The sequence below is a fragment of the Taudactylus pleione genome, unplaced genomic scaffold (genome assembly GCF_031769625.1).
Source record: "Taudactylus pleione unplaced genomic scaffold, aTauple2 ptg001107l, whole genome shotgun sequence".
NCBI lineage: Eukaryota > Metazoa > Chordata > Amphibia > Anura > Myobatrachidae > Taudactylus > Taudactylus pleione.
Genome location: NW_028285508.1, coordinates 139,653 through 163,282, shown reverse-complemented (window position 1 = coordinate 163,282; position 23,630 = coordinate 139,653). Strand labels below are relative to the sequence as shown.

Sequence of the window (23,630 nt, the reverse complement as noted above, 5' to 3'; positions counted from 1 at the left end):
TCAAAGTACCCCAAAATCACCTTTTTTTTCTTTATTTTTTTTTTCTTTTAATTCGTTTGCGATTATACAATTTTTTGCATTTTTATTTTAAAAAAAAGCACAAATCAACCATTTGACACCATTTAAAAACCTTCAGTACTTTCCTTATGCCCACAAACAGCACTCTGGGCCTGATTCAGAGCCGGACGCTCTTACCAGAGCGCTCGCTCTGAATCAGGGCCCTCCTACCTAAAAATGGAGCGGCCTCTTGGACGCTCGCACAGCTGTAGGTTACCACCCACAGCTTATGCGAGCGTCCATGATGATGGTCGCGATGGTCAAGACCATCGCGACCATCGGGCTTGCGACGAGATCCTGCGGTAGGGTCTCGTTGCCGCAAGCCCAGGAGTGCTTTTGGCTCTATCAGAGCCAAAATCACTCCCACTGACATCACTAGTGATGTCAGTGGGGCCGGACTCAGACGGTAGGTGTTCCCATGGGAATACCTCCGTCTGGCAGCCCTGCCACCAGCACGCCCACCAAAGTGGGCGTGCTGTCAGTCACCATCGACAGCACGCCCCCTTTGGTGCAAGACCCATAGCGACAGCTTGGCTGTCGCTATGCGGGTCTCGCGCATGCGCACGACGGAGATCCCTCCGTCGTGTGCATGCGCATTAGGGCTCCATCGACCCATTTGCGAGCGTCCTGCGCTCGCGAGCGGGTCTGAATTAGGCCCTCTGGACCTGATTTAGAACCGGTCGCTCTGACAGAGCGCTCGCTCTAAATCAGGGCCAGTCTTTTTTTTTTTTTTAGAACGGCCTCCTGGCCGCTCGCATAGCTGTGGGTGACCACCCACAGCTATATCGAGTGGCCATGATGATGGTCACGATGGTCAAGACCATCGCGACCATCGGGCTTGCGACGAGACCCTTGTGGTAGGGTCTCATTGCCACAAGCCCCAGACAGATTTTGGCTCTAACAGAGCCGGAATCTCTCCACTGACATCACTTGTGATGTCAGTGGGGCCGGCCCCAAACGGTAGGCGTTCTCATAGGAACGCCTCCGTTTGGGCAGCCACCCCCCCGGCCCACCAAAGGGGGCATGCTGTCACTCAACATCGACAGCACGCCCCCTTTTGTGCGAGACCCGGAGTGACGGATTGTCCGTCGCTATCCGGGTCTCGTGCATGCGAATGACGGAGCCAGCTCCGTCGTGCACATGTGCTCTGGGCCACCATCGACCCGGTTGCGAGCGCTCAGCGCTTGCGACCGGGTCTGAATCAGGCCCTCTATACGGTCTTGCTAAATAAATTATCCTTTGGGGGGGTCCACTTTTTCATGCCCTTCTCTCACACGGCATTTGGCAGTCAATTCGCAAACCTCCGCTGCGAGTAGTGCGAATAAGCATTTTTAATTGGAGTGGAGAATTCTCGGGAGCGCGCAATCATGCGAAGTCATTGAGTTTCATGAAACGAACTCGCTGCTCGCAATTCGCACCTAATCGGATTGACCCCTTAGTACATAGACCCCTTATTTTCTTTTTTAGCGTTTACTTAATTTCTTTGCTTACACGTCTCTGTACTTTGATGTCTTCCTTTGTCCACATACCAGGAGTAGACATTGGGTCTGATTTAGAGGTAGACCCTAAGGCCGGTGCCACTGCAACTTTTTTACGTGACCGCTTCTTAATGATTCTGCCGCAGCTGATTGAATTCATACAGAGACGCCCACTGTATGTGGCACTAATCCGCCACTTTGCGTAAAAAGTCGCACCACCGGATGTACGTAGGTCGAAATTGCACCAGCCCTATGGAGGCGCAAAATGTCTTTCGGAACATGATCGCTAAAATCAGTGCAACTGTGGAAAAAGTCGCAGTCGCTGGCCGTGACATGCCCACATCTGTAAAGGCCCCCCCCCCCCCCGTTACCTCCCAGAAACGTCCACTGAAATTGCCCCCTCTGCAACTAAATCCATCCTGCATCCACTGCTGGTAACCATGGGGATACATGCTCCGCGTTCGCAGTCTGTCCGTTTACAATACATCCGGTGTTGTCTGTATTATAAACTGATTAGCATATACTGTGCATTGATGCACCCTCATGTCCTTATATAGGGACTGATTCAGGTTGGATCGCAACTGCGATCGTGGCTGAGATTATGCACGCAGTCTGACTGCGATGATATGCTAATCCATTGCGATCGCTATACCGTCGCAGCCTAACATAAGGACGCCCACCTTACCTTACACACATCTGTAATACTTAGCAAGACTGTGAAAACATCGGTAACAGCGAGTACCATCGCAGCCTCACGCACACTCGCACAAGCTCTGACCTTACTCAGAAATTACTAACCTCATCACACGCAGTGAGAGCTCAAGCCGCGTACACCATCGTAGTGGCTAATTTATGCACGCTCCTGTATCAGCGGTCAAATGCCCTGGCACGCCTGCGTTTTCACCGACCACTCCCCTGTCACCACCCACATATGGTACTTTCTGTCAACCACCCTGTGATAGGTCTGCATAGTCACTGCGGTGCATGCGTAGAATTCAACAATCGGCCGATTGCGTGCGTAATCGCAGTTGCGATCCAACCTGAATCAGGCCCATAGAGGAGAACACGATTTTGAAGCCAATAAGCTCCTGTAGTTTTTCAAACACAGCCTGTGAAGTGACAGTTAGGAGCTGATTGGTTGGTACTTTAACTATCGCAACTTTATCTCTCTCCAAGCTTTGATACATCTCCCCCAAAGCTTTTTTTTTTTGTATTAGTTTCACCATAAATAAGAGATAGTTGGCTGATGCAGACACCCATTAATGGCACAAAGGACAGTCTCAGCGAGTCTCTTCCCTAGGTGGCCTGAGCTCAACTCAGGCCGGGACTATAAATCACACAGTGAGCCGTGCTGAGCCAGGGCTGAACCAACAGTAGGCTCTTGTGCTCGGGTTGCTGAGTATCTCTCTGGCCGGCTCAGTATTATGCCCGGTGGGAACAGTCGGCTCTGCCAGCATAAACAATACTTCCTGTACAGCGGTGACGGAGGTCTCGGGCTGCGTCCATATAATGTCCTGTCACGGTAGTAGTGTGATGCTTCTCAGCTGTCATGGTGGGTAAGTCTGTATGAAGAAACTTAACTCTTACATTAACTCTATAGGGTATATTATTTACTAAAGGCATATTCCCGGGAACGGGTGCAGGTGCCATATTCCTGGAGACCTGCGCATGTGCAGTAGAGATTCCCGGGAACGGGTGCAGGTGCCATATTCCTGGAGACCTGCGCATGTGCAGTAGAGATTCCCGGGAACGCGGGGCGGGTGCCATATTCCCGGAGACCTGCGCATGTGCAGTAGAGATTCCCGGAAACGCGGTGCAGGTGCCATATTCCCGAGACCTGCGCATGTGCAGTAGAGATTCCCGGAAACACAGCGCAGGTGCCACATTCTCGAGACCTGCGCATATGCAGTAGAGATTCCCAGGAACGCGACGCGGGTGCCATATTCCTGGAGACCTGCGCATGTGCAGTAGAGATTCCCGGGAACGGGTGCAGGTGCCATATTCCTGGAGACCTGCGCATGTGCAGTAGAGATTCCCGGGAACGAGTGCAGGTGCCATATTCCTGGAGACCTGCGCATGTGCAGTAGAGATTCCCGGGAACGCGGGGCGGGTGCCATATTCCCGGAGACCTGCGCATGTGCAGTAGAGATTCCCGGAAACGCGGTGCGGGTGCCATATTCCCGAGACCTGCGCATGTGCAGTAGAGATTCCCGGGAACGGGTGCAGGTGCCATATTCCTGGAGACCTGCGCATGTGCAGTAGAGATTCCCGGGAATGTGGGGCGGGTGCCATATTCACGGAGACCTGCGCATGTGCAGTAGAGATTCCCGGGAACGCGGTGCGGGTGCCATATTCCTGAGACCAGCACATGTGCAGTAGAGATTCCTGGGAACGTGGCACAGGTGCCATATTCCTGGAGACCTGAGCATGTGCAGTAGAGAATTCCGGGAACGCGGTGCGGGTGTCATATTCCCAGAGACCTGCGCATGTGCAATTGAGATTCCCGGGAACGCGGCGCGGGTGCCATATTCACGGAGACCTGAGCATGTGCAGTAGACTCTAGGACAATGTCAGCATCTACTGCACCACCGGAGAGGAGGGGGCCCGATCAGAGCCTGCACATGGGCCCCCCCTATCTTAAAGCGCCCCTGGCTGGATCCTACGTTGAAGGTATATTAATAAACTGGTATCAGCTGAACTCTCTGCGGCTGATACACATGAGTGGTTATATAGGTATAATATCTATGCTTTATAATGCACTTTTGTTTTAGTTCTGGACATTCGGCATCTGATCGTCACTATCTATCCATGTGCTATTAACACCACAGGGCTAATTACAAGTTAATCAGTCACTCGTGGAAACTATTTTGTACTTTTACCTGAAAGGTGAATCTTTGAACTTTGTGTCAAGTAAAAAGTTTTCTTTTATAACCGCACAGCTGGCCCCAGGCGTCTCTGCCCAATACAATATATGGACTGAGCACTCCGGAACTGGAAGCAGCAATTTATATATTTGTCAAATACAACAACGTTACTCTCAGAACAAATCGTTACAGGACGTAACTTTCAAATGACGTGAAATAAAGTCTAAACACTAACTATGGGGGGAGATGTACCAAGCCGTGGAGAGAGAGAACGTGGAAAAGCGGCCCAAAGCATCCAATCAGCTTCTAACTGTTATCTCATAGGCTGTGTCAGATAAATGACTGTTAGAAGCTGATTGGTTTCTTTTTGACAAGGTTTCCATTTTATCTCTCTCCAAGCCTTGATACATCTCCCCCCTGTGCCATATAATATTTGTCATGGTCGGTGGCAACTTTTTATGTACTGTATTCTTCGCTGTGACCCCAGTCACTTCCATGTATGTTGGAAGTAAGCCCATAAGGGAAGTGAGTGTCAGCGGAGGCCCAGGATCTATCTGACTGTAGGCAGGTTGTTTGCTGTTGTGAACTTGGGCGGGGCAGGAAAGCCTAATAGGACAGGGAGAAGTGCGATCAGATGAGCACAGAGGTTGCTGTGTATCTCTAGGAGATAGGAGAGGGATTCTCTCTCTGCTGCAGGTCTCTGGAGGAAAACATGACGGGGGGTCTCTGGACCGTTGCGCTCTACATCTTCATCCACTATGGTACGTTTGCCCAGGATGATACACTTGTTTGGATATGGGGGGTTTGTTGCATATTAATGAGAATAACCCACTGTGGGATTTTGACCGGCTTCCCTATGCAAGTTATGTGGAGATAATTATATTTGTTTTCTTATTCTGCACAATACTAAGAAGAAAGTTTGAGCCACAGATGCGAGTGTGACTTTATGTGATAGCACCGGCTTAGGCTATAAATTATATCTTTTAGTGAGGTTGTTATTGTTGGATAAGATCTGTTTTCCTACAGTAATTGATTTTTTTGTCTAAAAGTCCTTTCATACAGTTGCTGCAAAGCCGGCTGTTCCATCACTCCCTGCCAGAGCAGTACAGCTAAAGATTGGCAGTGACAGCTGGGATTTGTAGTTCCACTATATGGGTAGGATCACGTTATAACAAGTGCTGGTTTGAGAATAGAAATTACAGTGTATTTTTTAATTTACTACAATGATGGGTATAGAAGTGTATTTTATATTATTATTATTTGAAGGGGTATTTCCTGCGCTATCAGCGTCCCGCTCGTGGGAAGATGATATTCTGCATTTGAGGATGTTTTCATTATTAACCCAAACAGAGCTAGGTCTGGCCCAGGATCGCGCAGAAGCCGAATAGCTGAGCAGATCCCTCTATTTGTCCCTGGGCCAATGCTCCCTGCACGCTATGACCAAACTTGGCGATGTGTCTTCCTGCCTAACTTCTAATCATTCATTACAACGAGATTCATGTTCATTCAAATCTATTGGACCATTTCTCTTTATTTGCAGGACTGAGTGCGGGTTTTCCCAAAGAGCCGCGTGACACCACCATAAGGGATTGTTCTATCAGCCCTCCGGTGAGAACATTATTTGTCTTTTCTTTTTTAATAAAATAAGGTTTCAGTGAGAGTAATAGGCAGAAAAATGGTGCCCTGGGGATGAGCTAAGAGATTTTACGTGAAAGGGTTATGTTAGAGCTACAGTATCTAGTCTGACACTGTCCTTCCTCTCCTGCAATCACGACAACCTGTGAACATCTATGTTACATGATACCAGGTGTCCCCCTCGGGGGGAGCCAAGACAGTATCATGCCACGCTGCTTAGGGGCCGTGGCCACAATGTACAGGCGTGTTATGCCCTACCGTGTGGTGCTGGGCAGAGCCAATCACAGTACTGAGTTCAGCCACATGTCTCAACTCAGTGGAGTGTCTCGAGACAGTGTCACACACACCCCGACCCCCGGCGGTAGTGGCTCCTCCTCCCACTGACAGAGAGGTTTGAGACTGATGGCTGTTGAGTGACTCTAATCATTCGAACATCTGAATGATTCAAGTCATTGTGTTCACTTGAGACACTCACTCAGTGGCCATCTCTACTACCGTGAGAATGTAGAACCAGCTGGAAATAGGCGCAGCCAAAATAACTTAGGGGCATGGCTGAGCCTCCCTGGCAGGACAGAGTACACAGCAAGCCCTGGGTACCGTACTTTGTAACCCACGAATAACCACTTTTAGGCGGCAACACACAATACTCGATCTGAGAACCAATTAGCAGGATCACTGGGCCTGATTCAGAGCTGAACGCTCTGACCAGAGCGCTCGCTCTGAATCAGGGCCCTCCTCCATGAAAATGGACCATCCTCCTGGACGCTCGCATAGCTGTGGGTGACCACCCAGAGCATATGCGAGCGTCCATGATAATGGTCACGATGGTCTTGACCATCGCGACCATCGGGCTTGCGACGGAGACCCTGCGGTAGGGTCTCGCTGCCGCAAGCCCTGGAGTGATTTTGGCTCTATCAGAGCCAAAATCACTCCCACTGACATCACTAGTGATGTCAGTGGGGCCGGCTTCAGACGGTAGGCATTCCCATGGGAACGCCTCCGTCTGGCAGGCACGCCCCAGCACGCCCACCAAAGGGGGCGTGCTGTCAATCAACATCGACAGCACGCCCCCTTTGGTGCGAGACCCGGAGCGATGGAGAGCCCGTCGCTCGCCGGGTCTCGCGCATGCGCACGACGGAGCTCCCTCCGTCGTGCGCATGCGCAGTGGGGGAACATCGACCCACTTGCGAGCGTCCTGGCCACTCACGAGCGGGTCTGAATGACCCCCACTGTTCAGTTTGCCCCTACAAGTGCTTGGGCAGCTAAATCGAAGTCAGCCCCAGCTGGTGTTGCTGTCTGGCTTCCAGGTCCATGGAGACATGTTGGTGTTGTGCTAAAACAGGCCTGACCAACCTACGGCTCTCCAGATGTTGTGAAACTACATATCCCAGCATGCCCTGACAGAGTTTTAGCATTTGCTAATAGCAAAATTGAGGCAGGGCATGCTGGGACTTGTAGTTTCACAATAGCTGGAGAGCCACAGGTTGCCAGGCCTGTGCTAAGGCAACACACACAGGCTGATTACAGTCACATCAACTTAACTTAAAAAAAGATCAAAATATGGCATTGCGACTGATTTCACACTGAGGGTCTCATTCAGACCCGCTCGCAAGCGCTTGAGCGCTCGCAAGTGGGTCGATGTTTGGCTGTGCGCACGTGCAGCAGCCGCACTGCGCGTGCGCAAGCCCCGGAGCGAGAGAGAAATTCTCTCACTCTGGGGCTCACTACAAAAGGGACGGCTGTCGATCGACTGCTCGCCCCGTTTTTTAGGCGTGGCGGGGGGGTGGCTTCACAAACTGAGGTGTTCCCAAGCAAACGCCTGCCGTTTGTGGGCGGGCCCACTGACATCACCAAGCTCTCTGGGGCTTGCAAGCTCTCTGGGGCTTGCGGCAGACGAGACCCTACCACAAGGGTCTCGTCGCAAGCCCCGATGGTCGCGATGGTCTTGACCATCACGACCATCATCCTGGCCGCTCGTTAAAGCTGTGGGTGGTAAACCACAGCCTAGCGAGCGGCCAGGAAGCCGGAACATATTGTAGATGCGGCCGCTCTCATTCAGAGAGGCCTCTGAATGAGGTCCTGAGATATCTGGCCAATTGTCAATAGCAACTGCAATCTCACCACCTTCAGGCTGGCTATAGGAGCTAAGCACCACCCCTGTCTAACCCTACAATACAGGGTTAGATAAACAGGCTATCAGACAATAAGACCAACCGTGACACATGCAGCTCCTTCCAATGAGAAGGTCAAATTTACTAAAGGACGGTTTTAGCTTTTTTTAACAAATTTTTCATATTTTTTTTTACACACCGACAAAAGTCGACTTCAGAGCACCTTTGAATATTGGACCAACAATCGATTTTTTTTACACTAGAATCCACAGATTTACTGTTCAGTTATAAAAATGACCGCTGATTGATGAGAAACCTGCCCAACCTATATACCTGCCTGTGGCGAGTTTGGTAGAAGCACTGTACTGTGCAGGATTTGTTACTGTAAAATGTACATAAAGGGTCACATTTAAAAAACAAAAAGGGTGATGTACCCCCCAAATCAATTATCAGCCCCAGACCTCTCAGTCTGGGCTAGTAAGGGAAAATAGTGGGGGGAAATGGCATGTGGTTCCCCCTATTTTCCAAACCAGCACTGGGCTAAACCAGCCTGGGGGATATAGCTATAGTGGAGAGACACACAGGGTGGGGTCCTCCTGCCATACCATAAGTCAGCCCCAAACTGGTCAGACCAGTAATGGAATTCCTAGGAAAGTGGGGCTCCCCAAAAAATGGGGTTTCCTTCCTGAGGAACAACCAGCGATGAGCCAAAACCCTGGGACTATTCTCCGCATCCCTAGTGTTAGTTGGTATGGGGCTAATGTGTAAAGAATAGATCATAATATTGTTCTTTACAGGTGGTAACAAACCTGCCCCATCATGCTGGCACTTGTGGAACAACAAGTGCCAGCATGCCCGGACTTTAAGAGCCCTCTGGTACGTGTAATCCGCCTGTAAAAGAAAATATTAAAGTAAACATTATCCACCCGGCTGATTTAGCCCAGTGCTGGTTATAGGAAAATAGGGGGACTTCACACCCTTTTCCACCCTTCTATTTTCCCAGGCTGGGAAGGGTCGTAACACATTTGTTTTTAAAGTTACTGTATACCCTACATTTACATTTTATAGTAACAAAGCCTGCACAGATCATTCTGATCTGTGCAGTGCTTCTGTTTGGATGGTTTTTCCGTTGAAACCCGACGGATGGTAATTAATTTTTTTTCTTTAGTGCAACACGATGGCGATGTCCATTGGTTTCAGTTTATAACCCTTGAGACTGCGTCATGAGATTAAAGAGCAAATGTTAACTCCTTACTGCGGAGCTGCCAAATGCGCAGTAATTATTTATCAATTTATTATTACATCTGTGCACCTTTTATGGTCCGCCCTGCGCACGCCATGGTGTGCATCTACTCCCCGCTATCAGGAGACAGTTCTGCAAACTGTAAATGCACCTATGTGTGCAGAGACACAGGAACTCGGAAGGAGCGCCCTGTGCAAAGGAGCAGTCAGCCATGATAAGCTGAAGCCCCCCATGGGGCCCTGGATAGTTTGTGGGTGCTTCCTAAAAATGATCAAAGTGCCAGTTTTCACTTTAACCTATTGCTGCATTTAATACAATAAACGTATTGGAATAGGCTTATTGTAATTGTCACATTATTAGACTAAAATCTGCTCTTTGAGAACTGGCACCTTTTCTGTAAAACAAGGTGTCAATGTCAGTGTTATGTTTTTGCGACAATGCCATTTTCAGCATGGTCAGATAACGCAATGCGAATCGTACAATGGGTTGGTGTGGGTAGATTACAGGGGATGCCATCATAAGATCGACATTTAAAATATCGATAAATATGTTGGTATCACGTTGCTGAAATGTCGACAGGCAACATGTCTACATCCTCAGAATGTCAGCATGTACACAATATCGACATTCATAGGCTGCAGGATAGGAGAGTTAGGGTTAGGCGCCAGGGCAGGTTACGTTTAGGGGGGGAGATTAGCGTTAGGTTAGGGGGGGAGATTAGGGTTAGGCTAGGGGGAGAGGTTAGGGTTAGGGGGGGAGATTAGGGTTAGGCTATGGGGGGAGGTTAGGGGGGGAGGTTAGGGTTAGGCTCTGGGGGAGGTTAGGGTTAGGCACTAGGGAAGGTTAGGGTTAGGCTATGGGGGAGGTTAGGCTATGGGAGGAGGTTAGGGTTAGGCTATCGGGGGAGGTTAGGGTTAGGCTATGGGAGGAAATTAAGGTTAGGCTATGGGGTGAGGTTAGGGTTAGGCTATGGGGTAGGTTAGGTTAGGCACTATCTGGAGGTTAGGGTTAGGCATTAGGGGGAGGTTAGGTTTATGCTATGGGGGGAGGTTAGGGTTAGGCACTAGGGGAGGTTAGGGTTAGGCACTAGGGGAGGTTAGAGTTAGGCTATGGGGGGAGGTTATGGTTAGGCTATGGGGGGAGATTAGGGTTAGGCTATGGGGGAGGTTAGGGTTAGGCACTAGGGGAGGTTAGGGTAAGGATATAGGGGGACGTTAGGGTTAGGCTATGGGGGGAGGTTAGGGTTAGGCACTAGGGGAGGTTAGGGTTAGGCTATGGGGGTTAGGCAATAGGGGGAGGTTAGGGTTAGGCTAATGGGGGAGGTTAGGGTTAGGCTATTGGGGGTGGTTAGGGTTAGGCTATGGGGGATTAGGCAATAGGGGGAGGTTAGGGTTAGGCTATGGGGGGAGGTTAGGGTTAGGCACTAGGGGAGGTTAGGGTTAGGCACTAGGGGAGGTTAGGATTAGGCTATGGGGGGAAGTTAGGGTTAGGCTATGGGGGGGTTAGGCAATAGGGGGAGGGATTAGGGTAGGGAATTGGGGAACTGTCTTAGCGGCATCAGATGACTCCACCTAAACTGCTCTTCACACGACTGCTGGGTCCCACATGCCACTGCTGGAGATGACGCTGATACTGGGAGCAGGTAAGTTACTGTTGGGCCACCAGGGATGGTTATCCGACATTCTACCATATTGACATTTCAGCAGTGTCGACATAGAAAAGTCGACATGCTAAGACAAGGAGACATAGAGTATGTATAACGATTTAGAACTTGTTTTATTCAAACAGTTTGATAAATCCTGAATACTGTTCATTAAAACCGTGTCTTAAATGTGGAATTATGCTCCATTGAATATTGAGAACCGAGACAACAAAAACGCTGGTGGCAGAATAAAGCGCCAACAATCAGTCAGAGGGCCTTGATGTGATTCATTTGCCAAAACCAATTTAAGCCGTGAGGTTATAATACTAAACCCTGCGCAACATGGTCATCAAAGAGTGCGTCCTCCCCCACAAACCAGATGAATAAAATCGGACCCCCCCCATGTGGTAGGTATCCGCAATCCCCATGCGGGGGATATTGCTAAAATGACGTGCTCCCAAGCACACGTGTCCACATATGCGTGCTAATGGCCAAAGTTTGTCGCACTTTACTTTAAGGGGCAGGGCGAAGGGATGGGGGGGAGCAATAGCTACAGTAACTGGATGGCTGTCTCGCTGCGCATATTTTGCAGCTCTGCCTTATACTGCGTACACACGGTACGATAAACTGTCAGATTTTAACGATAACAATCCTATCGTTAAAATCTGACCGTTTCTGGCCCCTGCAAAGGACCATACGATGGTCGATGCGCGGCCACGTATGGTGATAATAGACCAACTACTGTGGTCTGTGCAAGCAGTCAGACCTGGTCGATATCGACCAGGTTAGTCTGCTTACTATAGGGACCCACGGACTACATTCGCGGGTCGTTATAGTCGGTTACCACATGCAGGACGATCAGACAACGTCTGAACGTTATCTGATCGTTGCCATCGTACCATGTGTACGCAGCATTAGCACATTTTACATCATACCACTAATCCTTGAAATCATATTGTACTTACAGTCATACCACCATTGGGAGAGTGATCTGCAAATGACCACTGGATATTCACCTTTTTTTTATGCTTTTAATTTTTATTATCAACTTTTTACTTTATAAACCCCTCTTATATGTATAAGATAATGCGTAGTGAATAATGTTTGTGCTGTGTTTTATTTCCCAGTACATCCCACCTACAGCAAAAGATTCCACTGAGGACCTGAAAAAACTTCGTCAGGAGATGAGAAACAGCAACATTAGCGCTTATATTATCTCTCCTACTGACCCCCACCTGGTGAGAGCGATACATGGTCTGCACATTAGTGACGCGTCAGACATGGTCATATTCGGTCATGTAGGGGGCATTTACTTCCAACACTGTGGTGCTAATGCACGGTTCAATATACACCTGGTTATCTTGTTGTGATATAGCTATTCAGCAGCTGATTGGTTGGTACTTTATCTCTCTCCACTTTATCTCTCTCTAAGCTTTGATAAATCTCCTCATAACTGTGGTAAAATGAAAAAACCAGGAAGTCTGATAGGCTTGTCCCTGGTATATCCATCCCCTTCTCTCAGGGTTAGCGTTCTCTGCATCTACAAATTAAGTAACTCATTGCATGAGGAATATCCTCCTTCTGCTTTTTTCAGTTCTTCTTTTGACTTTAGACATAATGGAAAAGGAAGACAATGCAGCTGGGGGTGTACAGGTGCTGTACCTATGTGTCTGCCAAGTGCCATCATGCTTCTGCCCTGTTCCTCTTTTTCATGTCTGTTTATGCTGATTTATAGCACAGTATTTGCAAAATCATCACCCTCATGCCAGCCTGGCCACTTACAGCCGTGTACTTAATTCTGCCAATTTCTGACACCCCAAAACCCCTGCCCTCTACCACCCCACCCTGCAGGGCCAAAGTGAGGCTTTAGAAAAATATAATTATCATTATATGATTATCTATGATCCTGTAAGACAGCACCTCTACATTATAATATATAATTTTACATAAGCTGTAAACATGCATTTCAGTGTATTATCATTGAACCAGTGGAGGTGGTGAGGTGCAAAGCCTTAGTTACATTGCAATGCAGAGTTGGATGGAAACTCTTAATAAATGAATCTGAATTAAGAATTACAGTATGAGTGTGTCTGCAGTATTGAGCCGCGTAGCACAACTTTTTATTTATCTGTGCACAGACGTCTCGGGATGCCCTTTGTTAAGGGACCCAATAGTGGCGGATCTCAATAAAATCCATTGCAAATGTCACGGTCAGGGGACCCCAAAATAGATACTGAGTAGAGGCAGAACTGTGAATTGCGGGGACCCATAGCAAAGCATTTGTATTGATCCTGAGGTGTTGGCTCAGCACAGCTGTATAAGGCTTTATTAGATCCCAATAGTGTTTGTAAATCCATATCATCTTACAGCAGGTACCAGATCTATATTAAAGTCTGATTTTGCATTGTGTAAACAGGGGGACTACACTGCAGAGAGAGAAAAGCGCAGACCCTGGTTGACGGGCTTCACCGGATCCTCAGGTAAACAAAAATCATTGCGGCTGCGCCGCCGCTTTGCATTCGCTGATGAAAGTAGATGTCTTCATTATCCATGCACATTTGCACCAGCCCTGCCCCCGTGCAAAAGCACTGTCTGAAAAGGACGGGTGTCTGCATCCGCTCCACACTGGACAGGCTGCAATTCCATCTACATGCGGGATGGCCATCGACGATTCATAATCATCGATGGTTTATGGCTGATGTCGAATGGTTTTTACCATCGATGGGGGGAAAAAACAGATGGTTTCCCTCCATCGATGGAACAGCATAACCAAATGTTTATTTATTTTTACAAGGTGCCGGGGCACAAGGTGCCCACCCTCCCGACACCCGCAAAGCCCCGCCCACCAGTTCTGATTGGCCCACGGGCCAGTCAGTCAAAAAAAGAACAGGGATGACCATCAGTTGGTGAAACCATCGATGGTCATCCATTGCATAGTTGGTCACCATTGATGGCCCCATTGTTATTTTGCCATCGATGGTAACCACACCGGTGTTGCCCGCGGCACACTTATACTACGTGCAAATGCTCCATTGTGCCCATTGGAGACCCGGCTGAGATGAATGCAACCTGATTAGCCGGCAGACCCACAGAGATGCCTCTGTGCGGCTGATTTGTCTGCATCCGTGACTCAGGCCCATGGTCCTTTGCTTGCTCATATGATGTCATAAAGTACCACTAAAGAACGCTCCAACCATGTACTGCCTTTACACTTACTAGCATGCACAACGCCGTCATCTTCATGTCACTGTGTCTGGTTCTGTGTCGCAGTTGCAGTAGAAACTGCTGGATGTGCACTATAGGGACATGTGAGGGGGTCTAACGGTCATATAACTGGTATGTAAGGTCTGAGGGCACATGAGGAATTCAGCGCATGTTGGAGTGAGTCAGGTTGGCATATAAATGGCAGGTGCTGAATCCATTGGCATAGGATTTCTCAAAAAAAATAATTGCCAAACCTCTAATGCTCAGCAGTCCGAGAAGGTTTGGGAACCAATGTCTTATGGCATCGGCAAATCTGTACAGTCCCACGAAAATCATCAGGACTATTGGTGATTATGTCCAAATCTCCAGCACGTCCATGTAAATGGCACCATATATTGTAATGGTTCAATTCCTGGAAATCAATTAAACAGTAGTACCCCGCTGAAACACAAATAGGATTTGTCAGACTCTTAAGGGGGAGATGTACCAAGCCTTGGAGAGAGATGAAGTGTTGAAGTTGCCCAAAGCATCCAATCAGCCTCTGTTATTTACAGGAGCATTTCTAGAGAGGAGGGGGCCCGTGTGCAGTCTCCGTCATGGGCCCCCTCCTCTCCGTCCGGCGGCCGGCAGCGCCCTAAGCGGTGCGCGGCCAGCACCGCACTTATAGACTCTGGGCACTAGAGTGCACCCAGAGTCTATAGCGCATGTGCAGGTCACCGGGAAAATGGCCACGGTGGCCATTTTTCTTGTGCTGCGCATGCGCAAACAACGTGAAAATGGCCGGCACCCATTATAAATACGCCCCTGATTATTTATCTAGCACCTGCAGTGAAATGACAGATAGAAGCTGATTGGTTGGTTTGGGTGACTTTTCCACTTTATCTCTCTCCAAGGCTTGACACGCCTCCCCTCCATAGGCACTGCGAGTGCTTTATCAATGGCTTATTGGCGTCTGTGTCTCAGAAACCTTAGGGATCAAAAGCATTTTCAATTATCAGTTCCCCATCACCATGTTATATACTTTATGGGTGGGATGTACTAGCCTTGGGAAGTACATCCCGCTATGCCTCGCATTCCTACTGATCGCATATGTACTAATATATGCGATCAGTAGCGCAAAGGACAGCTCTTCCAATAAGAGCTGTCCTTTGCGATGTGCTCTGTGCCGTGGACTTCCGGGGTTATGAGTGACGCAGCGGCCGCGGGGCATGCTGGGAGGGATCCGATCGGATCCTCGGACCTCCTGAGAGACAAACAGCGGGCAGCAATCACTCGGTTCCACAGGCTGAGCACGGCGGCGGGAGAAGACATCGCTACCCCGTGCCGAATAAGACTTGGATTCCCTGTGAGACTACCAACAGTTATAATTATATACTTTTAAAATAGCCACCACTGTATGTAAATACCCTGCGGAGGTCCATCATACTTACCACTCATAATAAGTGGTAGCGCCCTGTGTGTGATACAAATAATTGTGGGATTCGTATTTAAACTGGCATATGTGCAAATTAAGTTCTGGCTACTTTTCAACTTATAAAGCCATGTTTTAACAACGATCCATTGGAAATACGACTACCCAGAACTTGCTACACATGTGTGTTTTCCTATCTCCAGATATAAATAGGAACTAATTAACAGGCTTAATACTGCCATTGGAGATCCCTGATGCTTTCACTTGCTGAATTGATACATATTATACCCCTTTTACACCAGATCAAAAACCTGGGTTTTTGCTGGGTCTACCCAGGTCGCAGCTCAGTGTAAAAGGGTCCCTGAAAAATAACCCAGGTCAAGTGACTCAGCAATCCAACCCAGGTAGCTACCAGGGTTGGACCCAGGATGGACCCAGGTAATGGTGCAGTGTAAACGGTGCAACCCAGGTTATCTGACCTGTATCATGCCTAAAATGAGCGGATTGGTGGTTGTCGAGCATTCACCTCCCTCTTTTTATGACCTCACAGGTTTAGCAAGGCAGACCTGAGTTAAGTGTGAACAGGGCTAACCTGGGAGTAACCCAGATCAAAGGTGCAGTGTAAATGGGTCTGACCTGGGTCTGACCAGGGTTGGAACCATGTCCAAAAACCAAGGTCGGACCTGGGTTTTTGGTGGAAAAGAGGTATTATTTACACACAGAAAGGAAAGCGGTGGATACTATTTGTTTATGTTAAAAAGATCCAATATCATAACTGTGTTACTATCAAGTGGATACAAAATATGACAATTGCATTGATCCTATCAAGACATTACCTTTTGAACTAACAGAATATCCACTGGTTTCCTGTCCTTGTATTTTTTGGTTATTAATTTAAACTGAATGTCTGTGTCAAATTGTTATGTGATAATTGATTTTAACTGATCTTTTATATATATTTAAACTATATTATTTTCATATCTATTCTATTGGTATTAAATTGTTATTGTTCTGACAACGTTTATGTACTACCTTTTTTTCTCTCTACTTTTTGGTGGGTATATATATTCCCTACTTTTTGTCTATTAAGCAGCAGTCAGAACATTAATTGAATATTAATTATTATAAATGTATTATCACCAATTTCAATTTCCAGCCAATCTTTGGAGGGTGCAGCGCCAGATTATTGTTTGTTTTATGCCCCGGAAGTCCATCTGCGCATGCACAGAGTGACGCGGCTGCCGCGGGGCATGCTGGGAGGGATCCGATCGGATCCCTCATAGCAGCGCGATGCAGTAGGAGCCCATAGGCTACCCTCCGCACCGGAGACCCGGTGGCCAGCTGATGATACATACGACAAATGCAGTAAAACCCCGTAAACGGGGTTTTTACCGCATTTTCCGTTTAGTACATCTATGTAGATAAAAATAAGCGTTCCATAGGCGCTGTCACAATTTTGAAATCCTCTCCTGTATTCTGGATGCGATAGATTTCAAATGATGGAAATAAAAAAATAATTAAATTACAATCCAGCAGAAGGGTTTGTAATATGTTAAAATGATCACTTATTCCCCTTTTCCACCAAAATTCCGGGTCTGACCCAGAGTTGGAACAGGGTTCCTATCCGGATCAGACCCGGAGTTTAGCCGGCGCCGACTCGGGATATTCCCGAGTCGGTACCGCTCACACCGCAGTCGGGTCTGCATAGACCCGACTTTTCTGGCGTGAAAGTGGACGCTTGGAGATGACGTCATCTCGAATCGCCACTGAAGCTGGACCAATCGGCCGGCTTGCGGTGCACTGCAGGTCATCAAGACCCGGAGTGCGCCGTACACACAGCAGAGTTTCACGGGCTACGCCAGTGTTAAACCCTGCTATTTACCTGGGTTGGATTGCCGGGTCACTCGACATAGCGATCCAACCCTCACCCCTTTTACACCAAGGAGCTGCCCGGGTTTCTCCTGCAATAACCCGGGTTTTAGTTCCAGTGTAAAAGGGGTATTAGGGACTCACCTACTCAGGGTGCCCTATATTCCTACAAAGGTTTCTTTAGTTCTTTTCACCAAAAACAATTATGATTTCTTCACTGCATAAGATACAACTCCTCCCCATAGGGAATTAAGGCCCTCATTCAGAGCCGTACGCTCTGAGCAGAGCGCACGCTCTGAATGAGGGCCGGGCTCCATTTTCATGGAGCGTCCTCCTGGACGCTCGTATAGCTGTGGGTCACCACCCACAGGCTATACGAGCGTGCATTTTGATGGCCGCGATGGTCGTGACCATCGCGACCATCGAAATTGCGAGCCGGAGCCTGCGGTTGAGGTTTTCAACCGCAAGCTCCGGAGTGATTTTGGCTCTATCAGAGCCAAAATCACTCCCACTGACATCACTAGTGATGTCAGTGGGCCGGCTTCTGACGGGAGGCGTTCCCGTGGGAACGCCCCCGTCAGGGAGGCACGCCCCCGGCACGCCCACCAAAGGGGGCGTGCTGTCAATCAACATTGACAGCACGCCCCCTTTGATCGGACACAACGAGCGAAGGAAAGTCCTTCGCTCGTCGTGTCTGGCGCATGCGCACGACGGAGCTCCCTCCGTCGTGCGCATGCTCAGTGCAGACCATCGACCCACTTGCGAGCGGACAGCCGCTCGCGAGTGGGTCTGAATCAGGCCCTAACTCACCTGTGACCAGGTATCAATGTTCCCCAAAAGGTTTCTTTATGTCCCTCAGTACTCCATGTAGAAGCTTTACACGGTGGGTAATTAAGAGTCCTTTATTCAAAATCTTCTTTCCATTTCAAGCATTTATTACAAATAGAACAGTCCCGGTATAAAGATAAAATAATAAACCATGAATCTGTGTTGGAAAGCACATATAGCAACTAGAATCACCTCATCCAGATTGGAGTTCCTCCATGCTGCTCCTATGTCCCAATTAGAGATGAGTCCAACACAGTATTAAAAGTCCTAATGAACACACCTGTTTATATGCAGCTAAATAAAATACAGAGGTGTTGGCTGTTTTCTAATGTCTGTTTTAGTGAATAGCAAATGAAGGGGAGAGGTGGTCTCCAGACTCTATTGTAGAACATCATCATTTGACAAGAGTTGAACTTCTCATCACAAATTGCGCTGATCCATCTGGTGAACAGCGACATGTAAAGGCCCCCATACATCAGAGATTGATTGCAGCAATCGTGCAATTTGCAATCGATTGTGTATAAAAATCTTTCCCTTTTTCAATCGATTGTGGCAATCGTGCAATTTGCAATCGATTGTGTATAAAAATCTTTCCCTTTTTCAATCGATTGCAAATTGCACGATTGCTGCAATCAATCTCTGATGCATGGGGGCCTTCAGTTTGACAGGTGCTGACGTCCTGACTGGGTCATGCACCAAACCAGCTTTCATGCTCACTTACTACACGTCAGCCTAGATTGCCGCGAGGAGATAGACATCCGTACAGTGTGTAACAGCGCACCAGCAAATGAGCGGAAAGTGCTGGATTTGAATGATAAAATGTGTGAATTTCCCTTGTTCCCTCTTAGGCCTCGTTCATATCTATCTGATGTTAAGGCACTTTTTGGCCGCTAAGCCCATGTAAAATACCATTGCAAATAGGATAAAAGGTTTCTTATGGTCCATTGCATTCTTAAACGTCAATGCAAGCTTTAAATTAGTTTTTAGACTACAGCAAGATCTGCATTACAATATACTGTATTGTTAAAAGCACAAACCATCAAAGTGCATTCAAAATGCATCAGTAAAACCCACCTAAAGTGCATAATGAGATTTTAAGCATAATCACTACCTAAATCTGTGAACGAGCATTTAAACATTTGAGACGTTATGGGTCACGATCCTACCTAAGGCGAACATTTCATGGGCTGCTTTAGAGATAAAACGGGCCAGTAAGATTGTGTCTTTGGAGAACTATATCCAATCACCAAACTTTTATCTTGATCAATACTGTATGATTTACAGCAGAGGCGAGCAACCGGTGACTCTCCATCTGCTGAGGAACTACATGTCCCAGCGTTACCAGAAAGAAAAACTAATATGACTTTACCAACTCATGAGGGACTGTTTTATTTGTCATTAAAATAGTTAATGTGTCTGAAAATCAGCTGTATTACATAAGGGACCTCATTCAGACTCGCTCGCTAGCGCTGTGCGCTCGCAAGTGGCCCAATGGTTTGTGAATGCGCATGCGCACACTTCGTTCTGCACATGCGCAAACTACTCTGTGCGATCGCAGGCCGCTCACTCGCCCGGCAAAGACAGCCCAGTGAAATGAGTGACAGGAGAGACCGTTTGTGGGTGGTAACAGGGGTAGGACACTAATAACGGGGGAGTGGAGGTGTGAACGCAGGCGTGCCTGAGTGTTCCAACGCCATTTTTAAGGCGTGCATAATTAACAGGCAGCGGCATAGTACACGTCACATGCCTGGTTTTTACACTGAAGTCCTCGCAGTGCTTGCGGCAGGGTAAGGCAACCACAAGCGCTGCGATCGCAACCGATGGTGCTCGATGTACCAATGTTTTAATACACTTCCTGGAGATGACGTGCGCTAGTGGGCATCTCAACATATGCTAATGGGTGTCTGCATACACAGAGCGATCACTCGCACAGCCAAAGTGGGCGTGCTTATGCCTCGGCGAGCGATCGCTTCCCATGTCGTCACTTTGACAAATTTGCATACGCAGGATGCGAGCAATCGCATCTAGCGAGCGACTTTGAATGAGGTCCAAGGTGCGTACACACGGGGTGATTTTTTTAACGATTTGTCGGTAACAACGTCGTTATCGTTAAATCGTTCAAAAAAATCGTTCAGTATCTGAGGTATAACGATGAATGAAAATTACAAATGCGCGCTCCCGTTTGCAGTTTGTAGTGTTCGTTCATCGCCTGAACCTCCTGTCCAACCTGACGATAATGTCAGGTTGAAAATGTTCGGGGATGAGGGAGGGAGCCCACCACTGAACAAAATCGTTATTGATTTCGTTCGGTGTTGTGCTCAACACTCAGCACACCCCTGCTGGGGACACATGGGAGACATTCGTTCGGGGAGAAAATCGTCCTGTGTGTACACACCTTTAGTAATAGATAACTGGTATGTTTATGCTGCTCACCTGGGGCACTAACGGTGGTTGGTAAATCATTAACAGGGCAATAAAAGGAAGGTTAGTCAAGTAAAGAAATTATTTGAAGTTCATAATCATAAAACGGAAATGTGCTCTAATACTAATCCAGATCTGATTTCAAATTATCTGTTTTATTACATTTTATTACAGTGCATCTAGTCATTGCCGGAGATTATAATGTTAGTACATTTCACCTGACCTGTGACATGATATCGTTCATCATAAACAAGGAGGGAGATGACCATTGGCTGCAGCAGTCACTCACATTTGATTACTGTTAGACTGTCTGTTGTCACATCGAATCTTCCTTTAGAGCTGGACGCATCTTTTCATTATTCAGATTTTTGTTTCTTCTTTGATCCCTGGTCTATTTCTTATTCACTATGACAATCTATGGGGGAGATGTATCAAAGCTTGGAGAAAGATAAAATGGAGACAGAAAGTACCAGCCAAACAGCTCCTCTCATTATTCTAGCACAGCCTGTAAAATGACAGTTGGAAGCTGATTGGTTGGTACTTTATCTCTCTTCAAGGGGTCTATTTACTAAGCAGTGTTAGGAGACTGAGGGCCTGATTCAGAGCCGCTCGTAAGCGGCCGCTCATTCGCTCTGAGCGAAGTTCGCACAACTGTGCATGCGTATGGGTCGTAATGCGCATGCGCAAAACAGTCATTGTGATCGGAAATCGTGTGCTCGCAAAACAGCGAGGGGCTGCTAATTTGATTGACAGAATGTACCGTTAGTGGGTGGTAACAGGGGAAGGTGCTTGAAAACGGTGAGTGGAGATCCGAACGCAGGCATGCCTAATGGTCAAAAGGGGGTTTAATGGGAGTGCATAATTAGTAAAGGAGCGTCATCGACCACGTCACTTGGTTGTCTTTTAGCCTGAACTGCTCGCAGTGATTGCGGTAGGATAAACCTACCACAAGCACTGCGAGCAGTTCAGATGCCTTTCGATGTTCCCGATTAATCTAATAAATACCGGAGATGATGTGTGATGCGAACAGCAAAGGGGCGTCTTTACAAAATAGCGAGCGCATTTTTCGTTTGCTCGCTCAGACATAAAGGCGTCAACAAACCACAAAGAGCGAGCGCTCAATTTAAATAGCCAGCCCCTTTTTTGGAATGACCGTCCGCAAATAGTGTCCGGCTCTGAATCAGGCCCAGAGTGAAAAGTGATAAGGTCCCAGCCAATCAGCTCCCAACTGCCATCTCACAGGCTGTGTTTGAAAAATTACTTTTGGGAGCTGATTGGCTGGTACCTTATCACTTTTCATTCTGTCTCCTAACACTGCTTAGTAACTAGACCCCCAAGCTTTGATACATCTCCCCCGATATTAATAAAAGGAGAAACGTGTCCTGGATTTACTAAGGAATGTACCACGTGTTAGTGATTTCAGAGAGATGATGTATTAACCCTTCTAAAGATGACAAATGAAGGTGTTACCCATATAAAGCAATCATCTTCCAGCTATCATTTATCTACTACCTTCTATAAAATGATAGCTATAACCTGATTGGTTGCAACTACTCCTCCTGCCCTCTTTAGAAGGTTTGATACACCTCCCCCGTTTTCCTTTACAAACTGAGTAAGGCCGTAAGTATTGGGGTGCAGGGATCCGTGCTTCATCCCCTTGAGGGGCCTTGCTCTCCCTGACACTCACCCACTATCAGTCATGGTGTAATTGCACAGCGCTGCCAATAAAACTTGTTGAAATGAAAAAAGAAATAGCTTAAATAAAGGTATTATATGTCATTTTAGGCCCCGCCGTAGTGACCCTCACCAGAGCCGCTGTCTTTACGGATAGCCGGTATTGGACCCAGGCAGAGCGCCAGATGGACTGCAACTGGGAGCTGAAGAAGACACGTCAGTAAATTCAATTTTACCAATGGAAATGATACATAAGACAACAACTCGTGCGCCTGTAACTGTGCACTTGTTACACATACAGTAGATATTGTTACATGATCTTCCAGGGCAGCATTTATCATATTAAGGGGTCTAGTTACTAAGCAGTGTTAGGAGACAGAGTGAAAAGTGATAAGGTGCCAGCCAATCAGCTCCCAACTGTCATCTCACAGGCTGTGTTTGAAAAATGACAGTTGGGAGCTGATTGGCTGGCACCTTATCACTTTTCACTCTGTCTCCTAACACTGCTTAGTAAATAGACCCCTCAAACTGCTAAAAAATACAGCAACGTAATGTCTGGAATAGACTTGTGACAGTAAAAAAAGATCAATTTATATTTACTTGTGGGATAACATTTATTTGTTCTAGATTCATTATTGTTTGTACCTTGGCCGGGTAATAGCACATCATCACTCTGTGCTCTGCGTTACCGAATAAGGGCCTCATTTATCATTGGATGGATACATTTTACCATGTCCATTCCATGCATTATTATTATTATCTGTGATTCTGTCATTATGTGTAGTGTCCACGTCTGACATTGTGTCCTGGATCCTGGAAGAACTTATTGATGGAGATAGAATTGGCTTTGACCCTTTCCTCTGGTCCATCGGTACGTTGTGGCTATGGTTAGATCTGATTGTTATTGCCCCTACAGGATAGAATTATTGTACAAACTGCTGCACATATTTGTTGAATCATTGATAAGAAAGTGTCCTGTAACTAGGTCATGGAAATAGACAGACGGCGGGGCAGGTCCACAAATGTACATTATTAACATGACCAGAATTTCTTATGCCCCCTTCAGCCCAAATAAAATGTTCTGTAAGATGTATCACAGTATTAATCATATGTTATTTTGTATCTGCTAAAATGATGTTAGGTGGCTACTAGCCTTCCTTAGAGGATCAGTCTTACCAAAATTTGTATCCTTG

At 47.3% G+C, this 23,630-nt stretch overlaps 1 protein-coding gene across 1 annotated transcript in view; it reads left to right on the top strand.

The window, feature by feature from the left end:
• The first annotated feature begins 5,078 nt into the window (after window positions 1-5,078).
• The window catches only part of XPNPEP2 (X-prolyl aminopeptidase 2), a 67,510-nt gene continuing 48,958 nt past the window's right edge, over window positions 5,079-23,630 (top strand). Inside the window, exons 1-6 of the mRNA XM_088461830.1 lie at window positions 5,079-5,160; window positions 5,940-6,007; window positions 12,158-12,268; window positions 13,447-13,510; window positions 22,549-22,653; window positions 23,222-23,308. Coding sequence (XP_088317956.1) covers window positions 5,112-5,160; window positions 5,940-6,007; window positions 12,158-12,268; window positions 13,447-13,510; window positions 22,549-22,653; window positions 23,222-23,308 — 484 coding nt within the window. The 5' untranslated portion in view covers window positions 5,079-5,111. The remainder of the gene's footprint in view (window positions 5,161-5,939; window positions 6,008-12,157; window positions 12,269-13,446; window positions 13,511-22,548; window positions 22,654-23,221; window positions 23,309-23,630) is intronic.